The 21,075-nt window shown below is 45.2% G+C and overlaps 2 protein-coding genes across 3 annotated transcripts in view; one reads left to right on the forward strand and one right to left on the reverse strand.

Annotated features, from left to right (window-relative positions):
- The window catches only part of aven (apoptosis, caspase activation inhibitor), a 72,856-nt gene extending 55,392 nt beyond the window's left edge, over positions 1-17,464 (reverse strand). Inside the window, exons 1-2 of one of the 2 annotated variants that reach the window (XM_045721106.1) lie at positions 17,104-17,464; positions 13,716-13,890 (exon numbers count right to left, since the gene is read on the reverse strand). In XM_045721106.1, coding sequence (XP_045577062.1) covers positions 13,716-13,890; positions 17,104-17,406 — 478 coding nt within the window. In that variant the 5' untranslated portion in view covers positions 17,407-17,464. The remainder of the gene's footprint in view (positions 1-13,715; positions 13,891-17,103) is intronic. The other variant, XM_014206091.2, reaches the window with a different exon arrangement.
- LOC106608254 (muscarinic acetylcholine receptor M5) lies at positions 1,497-20,433 on the forward strand. Its single transcript, XM_014206104.2, has 2 exons — positions 1,497-2,233; positions 17,724-20,433. The coding sequence occupies exon 2, from the start codon at positions 17,819-17,821 to the stop codon at positions 19,451-19,453; it is 1,635 nt and encodes a 544-aa protein (XP_014061579.1). The 5' UTR covers positions 1,497-2,233; positions 17,724-17,818; the 3' UTR covers positions 19,454-20,433.
- Positions 20,434-21,075: the final 642 nt, after the last annotated feature.

The raw sequence follows: 21,075 nt of genomic DNA on the forward strand, positions 1-21,075 counted from the left end.
CTCACGCGTGTACCCCTGGACACTCACGCCCCCATGCAGCTCAATATGGACACACACGCATGTACCCGTGGACACTCACACCCCCATGCAGCTCAATATGGACACTCACGCGTGTACCCGTGGACACTCACGCCCCCATGTAGCTCAATATGGACACTCACGCATGTACCCGTGGACACTCACGCCCCCATGTAGCTCAATATGGACACTCACGCATGTACCCGTGGACACTCACGCCCCCATGGAGCTCAATATGGACACTCACGCCCCCATGCAGCTCAATATGGACACTCATAACCATGCGACTCAATATGGATGCTTATATAACCATCTTTGCTGCGGGGGTCCGGGCACATGCCCCCCTGGGAGATTTGTTTTTGGTTGAACGACTGAGGTCACTTCTGGTGACTTTTTCAAAATACATTCTACTCCAAAAAGCATGAAAATGTAATTATGTTGACACCATCTGAAATACACTAACTGACACGAAAGGCACGTGTGCTAGGAGCCACTGAGCTCACCTAAAGCTGTTGAAACACTCAACGCACCAATCACAAGTCATATCCTCCGCTGCCACTCCCACTGCCCGTTAGGAGTGTGTGTGTGTGTGTGTGTGTGTGTGTCAGAGCTATTAAATTAACTCATTATGTATTAGGAAGTGTCAGGCTGTCTGAAGATCTATTACCCAACGGCAGTGGACACACACACACACACACCTCCTCTCCACCCCTTCTTCCCATCTACATGTTCAGTGTCCTGTAACATGACGAGCCATGGGGAATTTATCCTCCCGTCCAGCCTCGGCTCAATCTGTGACTGTGGTCCGGTGGCGTAGACCCAAGCTGTAGCCTCCACACCTGGGGAACCTCAGACATGGTCTATCCTTCACCCATAGTCCACATCTGAGCTGCTCTGACTTCAATAGAGAGATCCAGAGGACAGTTGACTATCTGCTCCATTTCTTTCCATAAGAATGTGAATACCAGAGATCACAGAAGGCCATCCACTGAGAGACTGGGAGATTTCACTGGAATGACCTGAGAAGACATCGTCCTTAGTCCCTCTGTATTGTAAAAAGAGATCTACAGAGAAGACATCTCTTAGTCCCTCTGTATTGTAAAAAGAGATCTACAGAGAAGACATCATCCTTAGTCCCTCTCTATTGTAAAAAGAGATCTACAGAGAAGACATCATCCTTAGTCCCTCTCTATTGTAAAAAGAGATCTACAGAGAAGACATCATCCTTAGTCCCTCTCTATTGTAAAAAGAGATCTACAGAGAAGACATCATCCTTAGTCCCTCTCTATTGTAAAAAGAGATCTACAGAGAAGACATCCTTAGTCCCTCTCTATTGTAAAAAGAGATCTACAGAGAAGACATCATCCTTAGTCCCTCTCTATTGTAAAAAGAGATCTACAGAGAAGACATCATCTTTAGTCCCTCTCTATTGTAAAAAGAGATCTACAGAGAAGACATCATCTTTAGTCCCTCTCTATTGTAAAAAGAGATCTACAGAGAAGACATCATCCTTAGTCCCTCTCTATTGTAAAAAGAGATCTACAGAGAAGACATCATCCTTAGTCCCTCTCTATTGTAAAAAGAGATCTACAGAGAAGACATCCTTAGTCCCTCTCTATTGTAAAAAGAGATCTACAGAGAAGACATCATCCTTAGTCCCTCTCTATTGTAAAAAGAGATCTACAGATGACATACGAGATTTCAACATCTCCTCCTTTCTCTCTGCTGTAAAGGTCACAGCTACAACTGGGGAAGTTATTCTACTGGCCACTAGGGAAGAGAACTGCTCAGCCTCCAATCAGCCTGGCTCAGAGAGGCTGTCTGTCACTTACAGACTGGAGCTACTGTAAACAGGTCATGCTGCTCTGGACTAGTGGAGACACTGAACACTCTGAGGTGAGAGCAAATACCTTTACCTAGCCTTTCTGCTAGGGTTATTCTGACCTGGTGGAGTGGAGCATGGGAAAGAGCGAGTGAGAAGGAAGATTTAGAGAAAGAGCTAGGTATTGAAAAGGAGAGGGAGAGGAAGGGTAAAGAGAGGGAGAAGATTGGAGAAAGAGAGAGAGAGAAAGGAGAGAGAGAGAAAGCTCACCTGGAGGAGAGGTAAAGGATTAGCTAAAATCATATTGAAGAGGAGCGTGACTGTGTGGAAGACTTTCTGGTTCTGCAGAGACATATCTGGGAGATGACATATCTGGGAGATGACATATCAGCTGTGAGTAGCCTGTCTTTCACATCTTTTAATGACTCAGGAAATTAAAAATCACTGAACAAGTGCTTAACTATAGTATGCCTACTGCTCGTGTTTGATTTAAACAGTTAAATTGCTCTGGTATAATAAAATACCTATATCAGGGGAATTAGTCAATATTTGATGAGCTTATGCTGAATTAGATCACAAGATGACCTAGCTTGGCGTATAATTCTGACAAATATTTGATGACAATATTGCAGAACTTACTGTTAGTTTCTTTCAGAGGAAAACAAATAGGCTAGGCTACAGTAGTTTGACACCTGTTCATGATTTTTTTCTCCTAAAGTAAGCTATAGGCTACCTATAGAACTATAAAGAGACATAAATATAATTGTATGGATATACCCTCCTGTCCTGTATGCAGATTATGCCTCATTAAGCTCCCAAATGCTAAGAGCCTAAAGCGAATTGAGAGTTCACATACACCGAGACGGGATAGACTAGGGTCCCATTCTGACCTACTGACCGCGGGGGACACACCTCCCCAAAATACCCAACCAATGCGGCTTCGCATGAGCATCCTGTATTCATTTAAAATGTGACAGTTGGAGAAACAGTTTGATCCGCTCGAAAAACTCAAGAAACTATGTGCAGCCAACATTCTACAAGCCTGTTGTGAGTACGCATTCTGGACTGATCGACACGTAACCTGACTCAACGTCTGAGAAAGGTTCACAGAGAGGAGTTTCTAAAGAGGAACCATCTTTGAAACCATAGGGACCGAAGCCACAAGAGGCAGTTGGAGACTCATCGTTAGACTCACAGTTTACAGTTCATTGTGTAGTGGAGAGCTGGGATGGGAAACCTTGAAGAGGGGTGGGGGGGCACAAACAAAATCTGAAATCATTGTGAGGGGCCACAGTGGCTCACAGGTCTGGTAAACACATGTATACCTGGATGTGGTAAATCTATCTGCTCTCCACACGGTGCTGTTGAAGTGTAACCAAGAGCTCGTAACCACAACACTAAAAAGAAGACCAAACACAAAGCTGTCGGTTGGGACTGAAACCTTGCTGTTGTTGATTTTTCTCCTTGTATAATTGATCATGCAATATGTCACGCGGCTTTGTTGTAATGTCAATTCTTTTTGTCATGTTTGCATTAGCTATTTTATTCTTACTCTATAAAGGGCTGAAATGTAAAAGGTCATTTCCCATTCTGCAGACATATGCAGTGTTTACCTTGAATGCAGTCTTCGCTGACAGCAGAACATTGCCTTTACTTTTCAATCCCGCTGTAATGCGGAACTACCACCATATGGATTGAATAAAGCCCTTAGTGTCCTTAGCTACACTACATGACCAAAAGTATGTGGACGCCTGCTTGTCAAACATCTCATTTCAAAATCATGGGTATTAATATGGAGTTGGTCCCTCCTTTGCTGCTATAAAATCCTCCACTCTTCTGCGAAGGCTTTCCACTAGATGTAGGAACATTGCTGCAGGGACTTGCTTCCATTCAGCCACAAGAGCATGAGTGAGGTCGGTGCACTGATGTTGGCCGATTTGGGCTGGCTCTCAATCGGCGTTTCAATTCATCCCAAAGGTGTTCGATTGGGTTGAGGTCAGGGCTCTGTGCAGGACAGTCAAGTTCTTCCACACCAATGGAAGAAGTCCACTGGCAGCAAGCTTTACACCACTCCAGCCAACGCTTGGCATTGCGCATGGTGATCTTAGGGACGTGTGCAGCTGCTCGACCATGGAAACCCATTTCATGAAGCTCCAGACGAACAGTTCTTGTGCTGATGTTGCTTCCAGAGGCAGTTTGGAACTTGGTAATGAGTGTTGCAAATGAAGATAGACAACAACAAAAAAATCCCGCTACGCGCATCAGCACTGGGCGGTCCCGTTCTGTGAGTGTGTGTGGTCTACAACTTCACAGATGAGCCGTTGTTGCTCCTAGACGTTTCCACTTCACAATAACAGCACTTACAGTTGATCAGGCAGCTCTAGCAGGGCAGACATTTGACAAACTGACTTGTTGGAAAGGTGGCATCCTGTGACGGTGCCACGTTGAAAGTCACTGAGCTCTTCTACTGCCATTTTTTGTCTATGGAGATTGCATGGCAGTGTTCTCAGTAATGGGTGTGGCTGAAATAGCCAAATCCACTAATTTGAAGGGGTGTCCACATTCAAGATATTTTTGTATATATAGTGTAAAGCATAAATAAATGTATTATTATTGCAGCAGGTCAAGGAGTCCAAAGTCAGAACAAATCACTGGACGAGATGCAGGTGTGTGTGTGTGTGTGTGTGTGTGTGTGTGTGTGTGTGTGTGTGTGTGTGTGTGTGTGTGTAAGCGTGTGTGTGTGTCTCTCCCTCTCCCCTTCTTTTTCTCCCTGTTTCTCGCTCTCTCTTTCTCCTTCTTTGTCTCACTCTCCCTAGAAAGTGGTGATTGTAGTGAAATAGACATGACATTGGTTGATTGTCCTCTGTGAAGTTCTGCCTCTTGTCCTCATGCCAGGCTGCCTGCGCTCTTTGATGCTTGCTGATTAGAGAAAAGTCACAGGGCAATTCCACGGTAAAATGTACGCTAAACAAAAACCTTTGACTACTTTTAACTATTTACACTGAACTTTTTATATATAAAAAAAAAACACATATACTGGAAAAACTGTGCAAATGCAAAATTTGGTCACAGAATTTTTGTAAATTCTCAGTTTCTATGTCCACGTTTTCCAAAAATTCTTAAATATCTGTTCCGAATCAACATTCAACGATGTCTGCAGAAAGAACGGGCTGTCAGCTATGACATGGCACAGTGACTTTGAGAAAAATCTGTTTTGGTTATTGAACTACAGTAAGTGAAGTGGCTTTACACCTGGTAACAGAGTAGTGGTAACGGAATTTCATCTTGGGTCCCTGATCTGTACTAAACAGAAACGCAGAATTATGGATATAAATGTCATTCTCTTCATGGTGATGTATCCCATATTTCTACACAAAAAGGTAGAAATATGCAATATCCTCCTTAGCATATTTGGGTATTGTTTTACACAGTGGATATTATTTTAATGAGCTCTACGCCGAGACAATACGAAATTTGGTTGGTCCGGACCAAATCTGAACCAATCATAGACGTCTATGATTCACAAGTTTGGACATCACAATACAGTAGAGTTTTGTAGAGTACAGTAGAGTACAGTTTAGTAGAGTACAGTAGAGTTTAGTAGAGTACAGTAGAGTTTAGTAGAGTACAGTAGAGTTTAGTAGAGTACAGTAGAGCACAGAAGAGTTTAGTAGAGTACAGTAGAGCACAGTACAATACAGTAGAGCACAGTAGAGTAGAGTTTAGTAGAGCACAGAGTACAGCACAGTACAGCACAGCAGAGTACAGTACAGCACAGTAGAGTTTAGTAGAGCACAGAACAGCAGAGTACAGTACAGTACAGCACAGTAGCGTTTAGTAGAGTACAGCACAGTAGAGTACAGTACAGCACAGTAGATTTTAGTAGAGTACAGTAGAGCTTAGTAGAGTTTAGTTGAGTACAGCACAGCACAGTAGAGTTTAGTAGAGTAGAGTTTAGTAAAGTACAGCACAGTAGAGTACAGTACAGCACAGTAGTGTACAGTAGAGTACAGTTTACTAGAGTACAGTAGAGAAGAGCTTAGTAGAGTACAGAACAGTAGAGTTTAGTAGAGTCCAGTAGAGTACAGTAGAGCTTAGTAGAGTACAGTAGAGTACAGTAGAGCACAGAGTACAGCACAGAGTACAGCACAGCACAGTAGAGTTTAGTAGAGCACAGAACAGCAGAGTACAGTACAGTAGAGTTTAGTAGAGTACAGTAGAGTTTAGTCGAGTACAGTAGAGTTTAGTAGAGTACAGTAGAGTTTAGTAGAGTACAGTAGAGCACAGAAGAGTTTAGTAGAGTACAGTAGAGCACAGTACAATACAGTAGAGCACAGTAGAGTAGAGTTTAGTAGAGCACAGAGTACAGCACAGTAGAGTACAGTACAGCACAGTACAGTAGAGTTTAGTAGAGCACAGAACAGCAGAGTACAGTACAGTACAGCACAGTAGCGTTTAGTAGAGTACAGCCCAGTAGAGTACAGTACAGCACAGTAGATTTTAGTAGAGTACAGTAGAGCTTAGTAGAGTTTAGTTGAGTACAGTACAGCACAGTAGAGTTTAGTAGAGTATAGTAGAGTAGAGTTTAGTAAAGTACAGCACAGTAGAGTACAGTACAGCACAGTAGTGTACAGTAGAGTACAGTTTACTAGAGTACAGTAGAGAAGAGCTTAGTAGAGTACAGAACAGTAGAGTTTAGTAGAGCTTAGTAGAGTTTAGTCGAGTACTGTACAGCACAGTAGACTTTAGTAAAGTACAGTCGAGTACAGTAGAGTTTAGAGTAGAGTAGAGTTTAGTAAAGTACAGCACAGTAGAGTACAGTATAGAAGAGCTTAGTAGAGTACAGTAGAGTTTAGTAGAGTACAGTAGAGCACAGCAGAGTACAGTAGAGTACAGTAGAGTAGAGCACAGAATACAGCACAGTACAGCACAGCAGAGTACAGTACAGCACAGTAGAGTTTAGTAGAGTACAGTAGAGTACAGTAGAGCTTAGTAGAGTACAGTAGAGCACAAAGCACAGCAGAGTACAGTAGAGTAGAGTACAGTAGAGCACAGTAGAGTAGAGCACAGTAGAGTAGAGCACAGCAGAGTAGAGCACAGCACAGTAGAGTTTAGTAGAGCACAGAACAGCAGAGTACAGTACAGTACAGTAGAGTTTAGTAGAGTACAGCACAATAGAGTACAGTAGAGTAGAGTTTAGTAGAGTACAGCACAATAGAGTACAGTACAGTAGAGTTTAGTCGAGTAGAGCTTAGTAGAGTTTAGTCGAGTACAGTACAGCACAGTAGAGTTTAGTAAAGTACAGTAGAGTAGAGTTCAGTATAGAAGAGCTTAGTAGAGTACAGTTTACTAGAGTACAGTAGAGAAGAGCTTAGTAGAGTACAGTAGAGTAGAGTACAGTAGAGTACAGTACAGTAGAGTAGAGTTTAGTACAGTAGAGTTTAGTAGAGCACAGTTGAGTACAGTACAGTTTAGTCGAGTACAGTACAGCACAGTAGAGTTTAGTAGAGTACAGTACAGCACAGTAGAGTTTAGTAGAGATTAGTAGAGTACAGCACAGCACAGTAGAGTACAGTAGATTTTAGTAGAGTACAGTAGAGTAGAGTACAGTAGAGTAGATTTTAGTAGAGTACAGTAGAGTACAATACAGTAGTTTAGTAGAGTACAGTACAGTAGAGTTTAGTAAAGTACAGTACAGCACAGAGTTTAGTACAGTAGAGTTCAGTACATTACTGTAGAGTACAGTTCAATACTGTACAAAGTAGAGCACACTAACGTAATACACTCTTTACTGTGCTGTCCAAACTTTTTTTTTTTTTAACCTTTATTTAACTTGGCAAGTCAGTTAAGAACAAATTCTTATTTTCAATGATGGCCTAGGAACAGTGGGTTAACTGCCTTGTTCAGGGGCAGAACCACAGATTTTTACTTTGTCAGCTCGGGGATTCAAACTTGCAACCTTTCGGTTACTAGTCCAAAGCTCTACCCACTAGGCTACCCTGCAGTTGTGTGCCCAACTGTTGTTTGTGGCTAAAATTATTTCCCATTGTTGCCAATTCATTTGCAGATATTCCAATACCGATTTGATATCAGTAAAAACACTAAATAATTGATAGGTCTACCTTTAAGTTGTTACTTCCGTGAACTTTCATTATCCTCCCTCATTAAAGTATAAATATACATTTAAAAAATGTGGGTTTTTGGTAACAGAATTTCAAGGCACAAGGAAAGGTTTCTTAAACTTACAGAAGGAAGAAATATGTATCCAAAACTACACTGAACAAAAATACAAACGCAGATACCTTAAAAAAAAAAAAGGCGCGTGAGTCAGAAAACCAGTCGATATCCGGTGTGACCACCTTTTGGCTCATGCAGCGTGACCTGTCCTTCGCATAGAGTTGATCAGTCTGTTGGTTGTAGCCTGTGGAAAGTTGATCCACTCCTTCAATGACTGAGAAGTTACGGGACATTGGCAGGAACTGGAACACGTCGATCCAGAGTGTTCCAAACATGCTCAGTGGGTGACCTGTCTGGTGAGTAGGCAGGCCATGGAAGAACTGGGACACTATTCAGCTTCCAGGAATTGTGTACAGTTTCTGACAGTTTGTGCAGAAATTCTTTGGTTGTGCAAAACCAGTTTCATTAGCTGGTCTCAGACGTTCCCTCAGGTAAAGAAGCCGGATGTGGAGGTCCTGGCCTGGCGTGGTTACACGTGGTCTGCGGTTGTGAGGCCGGTTGGACATACGGCCAAATTCTCAAAAATAACATTGAAGGCAGCTTATGGTAGAGAAATTAACATTAAATTCTCTGGCAACAGCTCTGGTGGACATTCCTGCACTGGTGGACGCTCCCTCCAAAAACTTGAGACATCTGTTGCATTGTGTTGTGCGACATAACTGCACATTTTTGTGGCCTTTTATTGGCCACAGCACAAGGTGCACCTTTGTAACGATCATGCTGTTTAATCAGCTTCTTGATATGCCACACCTGTCAGGTGGATGGATTATCTTGGCAAAGGAGAAATTCTCACTAACAGGGATGTAAACAAATGTGTCCACAACATTTGAGAGAAATAAGCTTTTTGTGCGTATGGAACATTTCTGGGATCTTTTATTTCAGCTCATGAAACATGGGACCAATGCTTTACATGTTGTGTTTCTAGTTTTGATCAATGTATTAATATAAGTGTTAACATTACTTATGATCCCGTGTCACTGGTTAAATCCACTTCAATCAGTGTAGATTGGGGATGAGACAGGTTAAAGAAGGAATTTTAAGACATGGATTGTGTAATTGTGCCATTCAGAGGGTGAATGGGGAAGACAAAATATTGAAGTGCCTTTGAACAGGGTATGGTAGTAGGTGCCAGGTGCACCGGTTTGTGTCAAGAACTGCAACACTGCTGGGTTTTTCACACTCAACAGTTTCCCGTGTGTATCAAGAATGGTCCACCACCCAAAGGACATCCAGCCAACTTGACACAACTGTGGGAAGCATTGGAATTAACATGGGCCAGCATCCCTGTGGAACTCTTTCCACACCTTGTAGAGTTGTTCTGAGGTTCAAAAGGTGGAGTTCCTGATGTTTTGCTCACTCGGGGTATAATCTACATACTGAACATAGTAAAAAGTTGGCTGTAAACATAGTCTATAATGAGAGTTGAAGGAAAGTGATCTGCTCTGTTCCAAGACAGTGTGTCCTGTTCTCCAGACAAACACTAGAGAATAATTCAACACAACAGTTAGGTCAGGCTACAGCACGACAAACAAATAGCACTGCGACAGGAGAAAGAGAGAGAGAAAACGGGAGGTGGCTCGTTCTGTGCCCAGAAAAAAACATCGTAAACACATTTCAGCCCACGTTCAATTAACAGTCCTCTGGAGAGCAGTGGACTGGTCCTCCCTCTCTCTCCTTTACCTAGACTAATCTGGTAGTGGACTGGTCCTCTCTCTCTCCTTTACCTAGACTAATCTGGTAGTGGACTGGTCCTCTCTCTCTCCTTTACCTAGACTAATCTGGTAGTGGACTGGTCCTCTCTCTCTCCTTTACCTAGACTAATCTGGTAGTGGACTGGTCCTCTCTCTCTCTCCTTTACCTAGACTAATCTGGTAGTGGACTGGTCCTCTCTCTCTCCTTTACCTAGACTAATCTGGTAGTGGACTGGTCCTCTCTCTCTCCTTTACCTAGACTAATCTGGTAGTGGACTGGTCCTGTCTCTCTCTCCTTTACCTAGACTAATCTGGTAGTGGACTGGTCCTCTCTCTCTCTCTCCTTTACCTAGACTAATCTGGTAGTGGACTGGTCCTCTCTCTCTCTCCTTTACCTAGACTAATCTGGTAGTGGACTGGTCCTGTCTCGCTCTCCTTTACCTAGACTAATCTGGTAGTGGACTGGTCCTCTCTCTCTCCTTTACCTAGACTAATCTGGTAGTGGACTGGTCCTCTCTCTCTCCTTTACCTAGACTAATCTGGTAGTGGACTGGTCCTCCCTCTCTCTCCTTTACCTAGACTAATCTGGTAGTGGACTGGTCCTCTCTCTCTCTCTCCTTTACCTAGACTAATCTGGTAGTGGACTGGTCCTCTCTCTCTCTCCTTTACCTAGACTAATCTGGTAGTGGACTGGTCCTCTCTCTCTCCTTTACCTAGACTAATCTGGTAGTGGACTGGTCCTCTCTCTCTCCTTTACCTAGACTAATCTGGTAGTGGACTGGTCCTCTCTCTCTCTCCTTTACCTAGACTAATCTGGTAGTGGACTGGTCCTCTCTCTCTCCTTTACCTAGACTAATCTGGTAGTGGACTGGTCCTCTCTCTCTCTCCTTTACCTAGACTAATCTGGTAGTGGACTGGTCCTCTCTCTCTCTCTCCTTTACCTAGACTAATCTGGTAGTGGACTGGTCCTCTCTCTCTCTCCTTTACCTAGACGAATCTGGTAGTGGACTGGTCCTCTCTCTCTCTCCTTTACCTAGACTAATCTGGTAGTGGACTGGTCCTCTCTCTCTCCTTTACCTAGACTAATCTGGTAGTGGACTGGTCCTCCCTCTCTCTCCTTTACCTAGACTAATCTGGTAGTGGACTGGTCCTCTCTCTCTCCTTTACCTAGACTAATCTGGTAGTGGACTGGTCCTCTCTCTCTCTCCTTTACCTAGACTAATCTGGTAGTGGACTGGTCCTCTCTCTCTCCTTTACCTAGACTAATCTGGTAGTGGACTGGTCCTCTCTCTCTCTCTCCTTTACCTAGACTAATCTGGTAGTGGACTGGTCCTCTCTCTCTCTCCTTTACCTAGACTAATCTGGTAGTGGACTGGTCCTCTCTCTCTCCTTTACCTAGACTAATCTGGTAGTGGACTGGTCCTCTCTCTCTCTCCTTTACCTAGACTAATCTGGTAGTGGACTGGTCCTCTCTCTCTCCTTTACCTAGACTAATCTGGTAGTGGACTGGTCCTCTCTCTCTCTCCTTTACCTAGACTAATCTGGTAGTGGACTGGTCCTCTCTCTCTCCTTTACCTAGACTAATCTGGTAGTGGACTGGTCCTCTCTCTCTCTCCTTTACCTAGACTAATCTGGTAGTGGACTGGTCCTGTCTCGCTCTCCTTTACCTAGACTAATCTGGTAGTGGACTGGTCCTCTCTCTCTCTCCTTTACCTAGACTAATCTGGTAGTGGACTGGTCCTCTCTCTCTCTCCTTTACCTAGACTAATCTGGTAGTGGACTGGTCCTCTCTCTCTCTCCTTTACCTAGACTAATCTGGTAGTGGACTGGTCCTCTCTCTCTCTCCTTTACCTAGACTAATCTGGTAGTGGACTGGTCCTCTCTCTCTCTCTCCTTTATCTAGACTAATCTGGTAGTGGACTGGTCCTCTCTCTCTCCTTTACCTAGACTAATCTGGTAGTGGACTGGTCCTCTCTCTCTCTCCTTTACCTAGACTAATCTGGTAGTGGACTGGTCCTCTCTCTCTCTCCTTTACCTAGACTAATCTGGTAGTGGACTGGTCCTCTCTCTCTCTCCTTTACCAAGACTAATCTGGTAGTGGACTGGTCCTCTCTCTCTCCACATCACACACATCACCCCAGGTACCCTCAGAGAGGAGAGTGGGGCCACCAGGCCAACATCACCACAGTAACCCTCTGACATCTGTTACACTGAGAGGGAGAAAGAGGGAGGGTAGGAAGAGAAGGGGAGAGCGGCAGAGGGAGAGAAAGGGGAGAGTGGAAGAGGGAGAGAAAGGGGAGAGTGGAAGAGGGAGAGGCAGGGGGAGGGCAGGGAGAGAGAAGGGGAGAGCAGCAGAGGGAGGGCAGGGAGAGAGGGGGGAGTAGGGGAGAGCAGCAGAGGGAGGGTAGGGAGAGCAGGGAGAGAGGGGGGAGAGTAGGGGAGAGCAGCAGAGGGAGGGCAGGGAGAGGGGGAGAGCAGCAGAGGGAGGGCAGGGAGAGGGGGAGAGCAGCAGAGGGAGGGTAGGGAGAGCAGGGAGAGAGGGGGGAGAGTAGGGGAGAGCAGCAGAGGGAGGGCAGGGAGAGGGGGAGAGCAGCAGAGGGAGGGCAGGGAGAGGGGGAGAGCAGCAGAGGGAGGGCAGGGAGAGCAGGGAGAGAGGGGGGAGAGTAGGGGAGAGCAGCAGAGGGAGGGCAGGGAGAGGGGGGAGAGCAGCAGAGGGAGGGCAGGGAGGGCAGGGAGAGAGGGGGGAGAGTAGGGGAGAGCAGCAGAGGGAGGGCAGGGAGAGCAGCAGAGGGAGGGCAGGGAGAGGGGGAGAGCAGCAGAGGGAGGGCAGGGAGAGGGGGAGAGCAGCAGAGGGAGGGTAGGGAGAGCAGGGAGAGAGGGGGGAGAGTAGGGGAGAGCAGCAGAGGGAGGGCAGGGAGAGAAGGGAGAGAGGGGGGAGAGTAGGGGAGAGCAGCAGAGGGAGGGCAGGGAGAGGGGGAGAGCAGCAGAGGGAGGGCAGGGAGAGAGGGGGGAAAAGGCAGAAAGAGAGAGGGAGAGTAAAATCTCTAATCGAAAATGTTAAAGGCCGTCCTTTTGGTCCGCAGAGAAATTTCCTGCAATTCTACACATTTTGCCATGGGAGGATGACAAATTTGTACTGTTTTCAAGCTAGTTTCCTGCTATTCTACAGATTTTTTCATGGGGATGAGAAAATAAATTGTTTTAAAGCAAATTTCCTGCAATTCTACACATCGTTACTCCTCAGAAACAGATAAACCTCATTAATATCAATCATCCTGTGGAGAGGATGTACGGATTAAAGGGTGTATTAGGGTTTTGTCTGAGTGAAAAGTGCAAATGATGTCACTTTAAAAGAGGCAGTAAGTTATTTTCTTTAGCCCTTTCTTGAATATGCCAACAGATTATATATACACACTTTTTCAACCCAAAATAAATAGATACATATTTAATGTTATGCCCCAGCCTTGTGCTACTTCTGCTATCTCAGGGAGTTGAATTAGGTTAGAATATCTAGGCTAGAATATCTAGGCTAGAATATCTAGGCTATGCTGTGTCAGTAAAAGACTGCTTCTCTAGATATTCACAGTATTTACAATTGGAGAGCAATGACCAATGTTAAGTAGTAGGCCTGCCTCATTCTCCAAGCATGAGTGAATCTAGTGCTGTCACTGAGCAATATGATATTCCTCTGTCTGCCTTCGCAACACAATGTCTAGCTAAGTGTCTGCCACGTTTATTCTGTTCTGCATGGGCAACATAAAGACAGACAGAGACACGTCCTCTGAAACTGTCACATGTTGTAAGACTAACCTAACTGACAGGCAGACTGACATCGCTGTTCGTCAAAGACCAGCAACACAAGCAAGAATATTCTGGACAGAGCTGAATATGTTGTCCGAACCACACTGGCTAGGCCACTTCCAAGGAAACCGTCATGTATTCCTTACCTGCTGATTCGAGGAGGACCTGGTAGTCCGTCCCTCTCTGTGTGGGCGTGTCATCACTAGGCTCCTCCTTCTCTGACTCCTTGTACCGATCCCAGTTAGACTCCAATTTCCTCTTGGTGAAAACCTCCATCCCCTCATCCTCATCCTCATCCATCCTGTTCCCTTCATCCTGGCCCTGCAGTATCAACAGAAGAGTCAGTAGGACAGAGAAAAACATCGATTACAAAGAAATCTAAAGGAACACAACACATGGAAATGAATGACAAAAGGCATTGACACAGGTGCACATCTGTAGTACTGTTGTTGAGTTCTCTCACGTTTACAGTTGGGAGGCCATCGCCAACTTTTTCCATGTGTGAAAATGATGTTGAATCAGGGCATTGACATTGATTAAATGTGTTGATCCCAAAATAAATAAATCAACATGTTTACATCCCTGCCGAGGTGAGAAGTAGCACTCAGTCACTGGCCGTTTGGCATGCGAGGCACTGTGCATAGCAACACCAACAACATTGACCACAACACCAGGCAAACTGCCTACTTTCCAGGATATCTACAGCACCCGGTGTCACAGGAAGGCCAAGATCATCAAGGACCTCAGCCACCAGAGCCAAGGCCTGTTCACCCCACTACCATCTAGATTCTAAAAGGTTGAGACAGTACAGGTGCCTCAAAGCTGAGACGGAGAGACTGAAAAACAGCTTCTATCTCCAGGCCATCAGAAGGTTAAACAGTCACCACTAGCCTCAGTGACTGTTCTAGCCGGCTACCACCTGGCACTCTACCCTGCACCTTAGAGACTGGTGCCCACTGGTCAGTATGGCCCAAGCAAGTCTCTTCTTCTTTACTGGTGACACTGTCAGTGATTTATTTAGAATTCAAGGCACACCTAACCAGCATGGCTACCACAGCATTCTGCAGCGATACACTATCCCATCTAGTTTGCACTTAGTGGAACTATCATTTGTTTTTCAACAGGACAATGACCCAACACACCTCCAGGCTGTGTAAGGGCTATTTGACCAAGAAGGAGAGTGATGGAGTGCTGCATCAGATGACCTGGCCTCCACAATCACCCGACCTCAACTTAATTGAGATGGTTTGGGATGAGTTGGACCGCAGAGTGAAGGAAAAGCAGCCAACAAGTGCTCAGCATATGTGGGAACTCCTTCAAGACTGTTGGAAAAGCATTCCTCGTGAAGCTGGTTGAGAGAATGCCAAGAGTGTACAAAGCTGTCATCAAGGCAAAGGGTGGCTACTTTGAAAAATTTCAAATATAACATATTTTGATTCGATTTACACTTTTTGGTTACTACACAATTTCATGTGTGTTATTTCATATCGTGTTGATGTCTTCACTATTATTCTACAATGTAGAAAACAGTAAAAAAGAAAAGAAAAAAACGTGTATGTGTATATGTGACTGTGTATATGACCAATAAACTCTGATTTGAGTTGAACATTGTGCAACGATTGACTTCCAATTAGTGGTGCAGAACTCCAGGATTTTTGGAGTCGACTCCTGTGACTGGAGTCGACTCCAAGTCATTATAGCACAGTCCTACTAGGAAGACACCAAGTCATTATAGCACAGTCCTACTAGGAAGACACCAAGTCATTATAGCACAGTCCTACTAGGAAGACACCAAGTCATTATAGCACAGTCCTACTAGGAAGACACCAAGTCATTATAGCACAGTCCTACTAGGAAGACTACATTTGCGTTCTAGAGGACTGACATGAGCATGACGCTGCCCATTTTCCAATAAAAGGCCTATTTTGTTTGAATATAGAAGGTGATGTGAAGGAACTAGAATATGTCAGTGATATTTCTGCTGTGTGCAGCCTTGACGGATCCCATGGGATGATGCAGCACTTTCTGCTGATAAAAAGGCTCTCCATGGTCAATCCGATGTCTGCAATGACTGTACAGCATAAACTGCGATACGGCCTCTGCAGAAGTCAAGGCATTTACACTTCTTGCGCGTCGCTGAGCAGATCTGTTGTGAAGGAAGTTGTCAAGGATGTGAGTTTGTGTTTATACTGGACCTCCTGCCCCCGCCTACCATCCACCAATCATGTCAATGTGAAGCTATACGGAGCCCTCCGCACTGTTACAAATTTTGGGCGGCGCTTGGCAATGTGGTACACAGCTCAATCTGTCCTCTGCATGCCTTCGGAGGCTCCGCGATTGCGTCACACCATCCGTATGGCACCTCCGACCACATTTTCAGATCAAGCATAAACTGTCTTTAAGCCTATTCTTTGCCATGTTATAGCCCTATTCAGACAGGCATTACTAGAGATGTTGGTTTTGTAATTATTATCCAAGCATGTGCGTTATTCCAGAGGACCATTCACACAGGATCAGTTTTTCCAAACTGCCCTGTGTAATTAAACATTTTTTTTTTATGACAGAAGCCTGGATATTTGTATTGTAGGCGTGACTATATGTCTACGTCATGGCTAGACGATAACAGGGTACACTGATAACTGGTGCTTGACTGCCAAATGTATAGGTCTCCCACGTAATATTTAAACTGATGAAGTGTGATCGTAATCATTATTTTAGCGATCCATCCCCGGTAGACGTCCTTCCTGATAACAATGCCCCACATCCTGCTGATTTGAGCTGCTGAACCGTATTTACACTTGACTGTGTTTACGGATGAGAAAGTGAACTTGCCATTTTCAAAAAGTTTAGCGGGGATAATGCTTTGCGATATATTGCCTAGGACAGGGCTCTCCTAACCTGCTCCTGGAGAGCTACCATCCTGTAGGTTTTCACTCCTACCCTGTTCCTGGAGAGCTACCATCCTGTAGGTTTTCACTCCTACCCTGTTCCTGGAGAGATACCATTCTGTAGGTTTTAACTCCAACCCTGTTCCTGGAGAGCTACCCTCCTGAAGGTTTCACTCCAACCCTAATCTAGTGCATCTGATTCTATAATTAGCTGGTTGATAACATGAATCAGGTTAGTTACAACTTTGGTTGGAGTGAAAACCTACAGGAAGCTAGCTCTCCAGGAACAGGGTTGGAGAGCCCTGACCTAGGACATCAACAGCAAGCCAGGGGTTTCATTAAATAAGCTATAGACAATACTTTTATTGCATATTTAGGCCTAAGTAAACTGATGCATTTGGCGATGTTCCACTTCAGTTCACTGGTACTATGAAGAATAGCTTAGCCATACTCATTGATAGCCTAATTTATACTTTATTATACTTTTGGTGAATTTACGAGGCATTGCTAGATACAGATTACCAAGATATAACCTATGCGCATGCATTTAACATGTAGGCTAACTAAGTTAGCTAATAAACTGATTATCGTTATTGCAACAACAGCTATTTGAACGTGCTATACAGAACTTGAATCAGCTCCTCACCCTTCCAAATGGGGTAGGTTGACAGCCGCGGCCACGGCCTCGATAATGATCGCTTTTTCCCCTTCCAGTTCCATATCGTCCTCTTCCCCGGACCCTGTGTTCACCACCCGAGGTCCCGCTGTCACTTCCCCCGCCAGCTCCCCCTCCACCCCTCGTTCCAGCTCCAGCTCCCCCTCCACCCCTCGCTCCAGCTCCCCCTCCACCCCTCGCTCCAGCTCCAGCTCCACCTCCACCCCTCGCTCCAGCTCCAACTCCACCTCTCTTCCAGCTAGTTTGACGGCCCCTGTTCGGTTTTCCCTCCATCGGTATCAAATGAACGTTGTGCTGTTTAGAGTGTAACGCCAATACAAAGCTGTTGGTGTTACATGTAATATCGTCCCCTGAAAAAAGGCAACGTTCGACAGGCTGCGTCATTGGTCCGCCTGACAATAATTAATAATTGTATGACTCCAAAATGTAATGACTCCAAGATATGAAAAACATGAACGACAAATGAATGTTTAAAGACTTAAAACCAAACAGAAAACATGACAAATTACAAAGCCTAAACTGATTTTGAAAGATACACTGACATGTACAGTAGATAGTGTGTCTTATCCTTGTATTTTCTTTTCTTTCAGGGGAGCCCACAGTAAATCATAATGGAGCAACAGAGGGACAATTCCATACCTATCTCCTCACTGTAACATAGTGAGACAGCCACTAAACCAACAAAATGGACGTTGAGGACCTCCAGATCCAAAACTCAACATTTAATGGCAACACATCAGACATTCAGCCTGTCCCACACAACCTATGGGAGGTCATCACCATAGCGACCATATCGGCGATCGTCAGCCTGATAACAGTCGTAGGCAATGTTCTGGTGATGCTGTCGTTCAAGGTCAACAGTCAACTAAAGACAGTCAACAACTACTATCTTCTCAGCTTAGCCTTCGCTGACCTCATAATAGGAGCCCTATCCATGAACTTATACACCTCATACATCCTAATGGGCTATTGGTCCTTAGGGAACCTAGCTTGTGACCTCTGGTTAGCCCTGGATTATGTGGCCAGCAATGCCTCCGTTATGAACTTGTTAGTCATCAGTTTCGACAGATACTTCTCCATCACAAGGCCGCTGACCTATAGAGCCAAGAGGACGCCGAAGAGAGCGGCTATTATGATTGGCTTAGCGTGGTTGGTGTCGTTTGTCCTCTGGGCGCCGCCTATCCTGTGCTGGCAGTACTTTGCGGGAGAGAGGACGGTCCCGGCAGACCAGTGCCAGATCCAGTTCTTCTCCGAGCCGGTGATCACGTTCGGCACGGCCATCGCAGCGTTCTACATCCCTGTCTCCATCATGACCCTCCTCTACAGTAGAATCTACAAGGAGACAGAGAAACGCACCAAGGACCTGGCTGAGCTGCAGGGCCTCACCACATCTGGTCACCCAGAGACTGCTAATAAACCACAGAAAACGGTTCTGTTACAGTCCTGTTTTGGCTCCAGTAACGACAGGGGGGACAGGAGGAACCAGGCCTCGTGGTCCTCGTCCAACCAGAGCAACGTCACCAAGACCACGACCCGGTCGGACGAGCTGGCCTGGGCCCATGCTGACCAGATCACCTCCTTTAACAGCTACACCTCGTCCGAGGAGGAGGAGACTCACCATCCTGTTTCCGCGGCAACCTCTCAGGGGACATTCAAAGGTCAAGTTCAAAGTCAGACAGAGAAAGGACAGACGGCCGCCGATTACGTTGATAACGAAGAAGGCGAGTATTTCCAGACCGCCACTCCACCGCCGAAAAAACCCAGCAAGAAGGGAATCTCCTACAAGTTCAAATTGGTCTTGAAGGATACCAGCAGCCCTCCTCAGAATGACAAAATCACCAACAACACAGACACTAAAACAGCTCCTCCATGTCCCTCTGAGTCTGACCAGATAGGTCAGAACCACCACCAGAACTCCTCTCCATCATCCTCCACCACCACCACCACCCCCAAGCCCATGGACCCCTCCCTGAAGAGCCAGATCACCAAGAGGAAGAGGATGGTCCTCATCAAGGAGAAGAAGGCTGCCCAGACCCTCAGTGCCATCCTCCTGGCCTTCATCCTAACATGGACGCCGTACAACATCATGGTGCTCATCTCCACCTTCTGTTCTGACTGTATCCCTGTGTCTCTCTGGCACCTGGGCTACTGGCTCTGTTATGTCAACAGCACCATCAACCCCATGTGTTATGCGTTGTGTAATAAGACTTTTCAGAAGACCTTTAAGATGCTGTTGATGTGTCAGTGGAGGAAGAAGAGAGGGGAGGATAAACTGTACTGGTGTGGACAGAACCCGGCCATTAACAGCAAGATGACATGATGTGGTGTGGAATAGAGAACATATACGTATTTGGACATTCAGCAGCAGACCCTTTTATCTAAAATTACTTTTTGTACAGCAGAAATGTTTAGCAAATGTAGCCAATATGGTATTAAACCCACAACAACAAAAAAGTAAATGTGCACTCGGGGCAGAACTGAGTTTGGGAAAACGTGATGTACATATTGAATATACCACACATTACTGCTACTGTACTGCACGGATAGCAATGGAAGTGTGCTAGCTCAAAACACAGTAACTAGTGGTCATAGATCCATCTGTGAGGATGAGTAACGCTGTATACTGTTCCACTATCACGTCCCTCTTCATGTCAAATGTTTCCTACATAAGCTAATGTGCCTTTGTTCGTCCGGAAGTCTGGCGATGAAAGACTTGTATTGTGAATGGGTCGGTGTTGACCTTGCTACTGTATTGTGAATGGATCGGTGTGGACCTCGCTACTGTATTGTGAATGGATCAGTGTTTTCCTTGCTACTGTATTGTGAATGGGTCGGTGTTGACCTTGCTACTGTATTGTGAATGGGTCGGTGTTGACCTTGCTACTGTATTGTGAATGGATCGGTGTTGACCTCGCTACTGTATTGTGAATGGATCGGTGTTGACCTTGCTACTGTATTGTGAATGGATCGGTGTTGACCTCGCTACTGTATTGTGAATGGATCGGTGTTGACCTTGCTACTGTATTGTGAATGGATCGGTGTTGACCTTGCTACTGTATTGTGAATGGGTCGGTGTTGACCTTGCTACTGTATTGTGAATGGATCGGTGTTGACCTTGCTACTGTATTGTGAATGGGTCAGTGTTGACCTTGCTACTGTATTGTGAATGGATCGGTGTTGACCTTGCTACTGTATTGTGAATGGATCGGTGTTGACCTTGCTACTGTATTGTGTGATAGTATGCTGCTTGTGTACCTTTGATCTTATCAGTGAAATAATCCCAATTGAAAAGTATCATTAGAGATCCTCTGAATGCTCTTTTGTTAACACAACCTTTATGTATAACTGCTTGGGGGATGGGCACCAGACCACCAGGACACCCACCTAGAGGACAGCAATCTGACAGTGACTAGGGACACCCACCTAGAGGACATCAATCTGACTGAGTGACTCATGGTGAGGTGAGCCTATCTGAGCACTGGTCTAAAGTAGACAGGGAATGAGGGGTCATTTCAGATGACTCCCTACACTAATATTGTGTTGAGAAACAGAGCAGGTGGCTGCCCCTTCACTAAAGCAGAACACTACATAGGGAATAGGGTGCCCTTTTGGACACACAGGGATCTCTCCCATGTTAGACAGGTCTGTCAATAGTCATTCATCATAACAGGTGGCCTTACAGCAACGCTGTGTGTAATTTATAATGCACAAGGAGTTTTCATTGAAGCCGTTTAAATCACAGAGAACACATTTGAATACTACTTTAGCTTACTATTTTATTATTATTTTTAAAGTCGGCCAAGCCGGGAGAAACCCCAGGGATGAAAAAAATACAACACACACCAAGGTATGATAACTGAACATTTCACTCAGAAATCTAGCCGTTAACAGGTGATCTAGTGTACGAAATATGACTCAAACCCCCTCTAGCTCACAGACACC

The sequence above is a fragment of the Salmo salar genome, chromosome ssa06, assembly GCF_905237065.1.
Source record: "Salmo salar chromosome ssa06, Ssal_v3.1, whole genome shotgun sequence".
Classification (NCBI taxonomy): domain Eukaryota; kingdom Metazoa; phylum Chordata; class Actinopteri; order Salmoniformes; family Salmonidae; genus Salmo; species Salmo salar.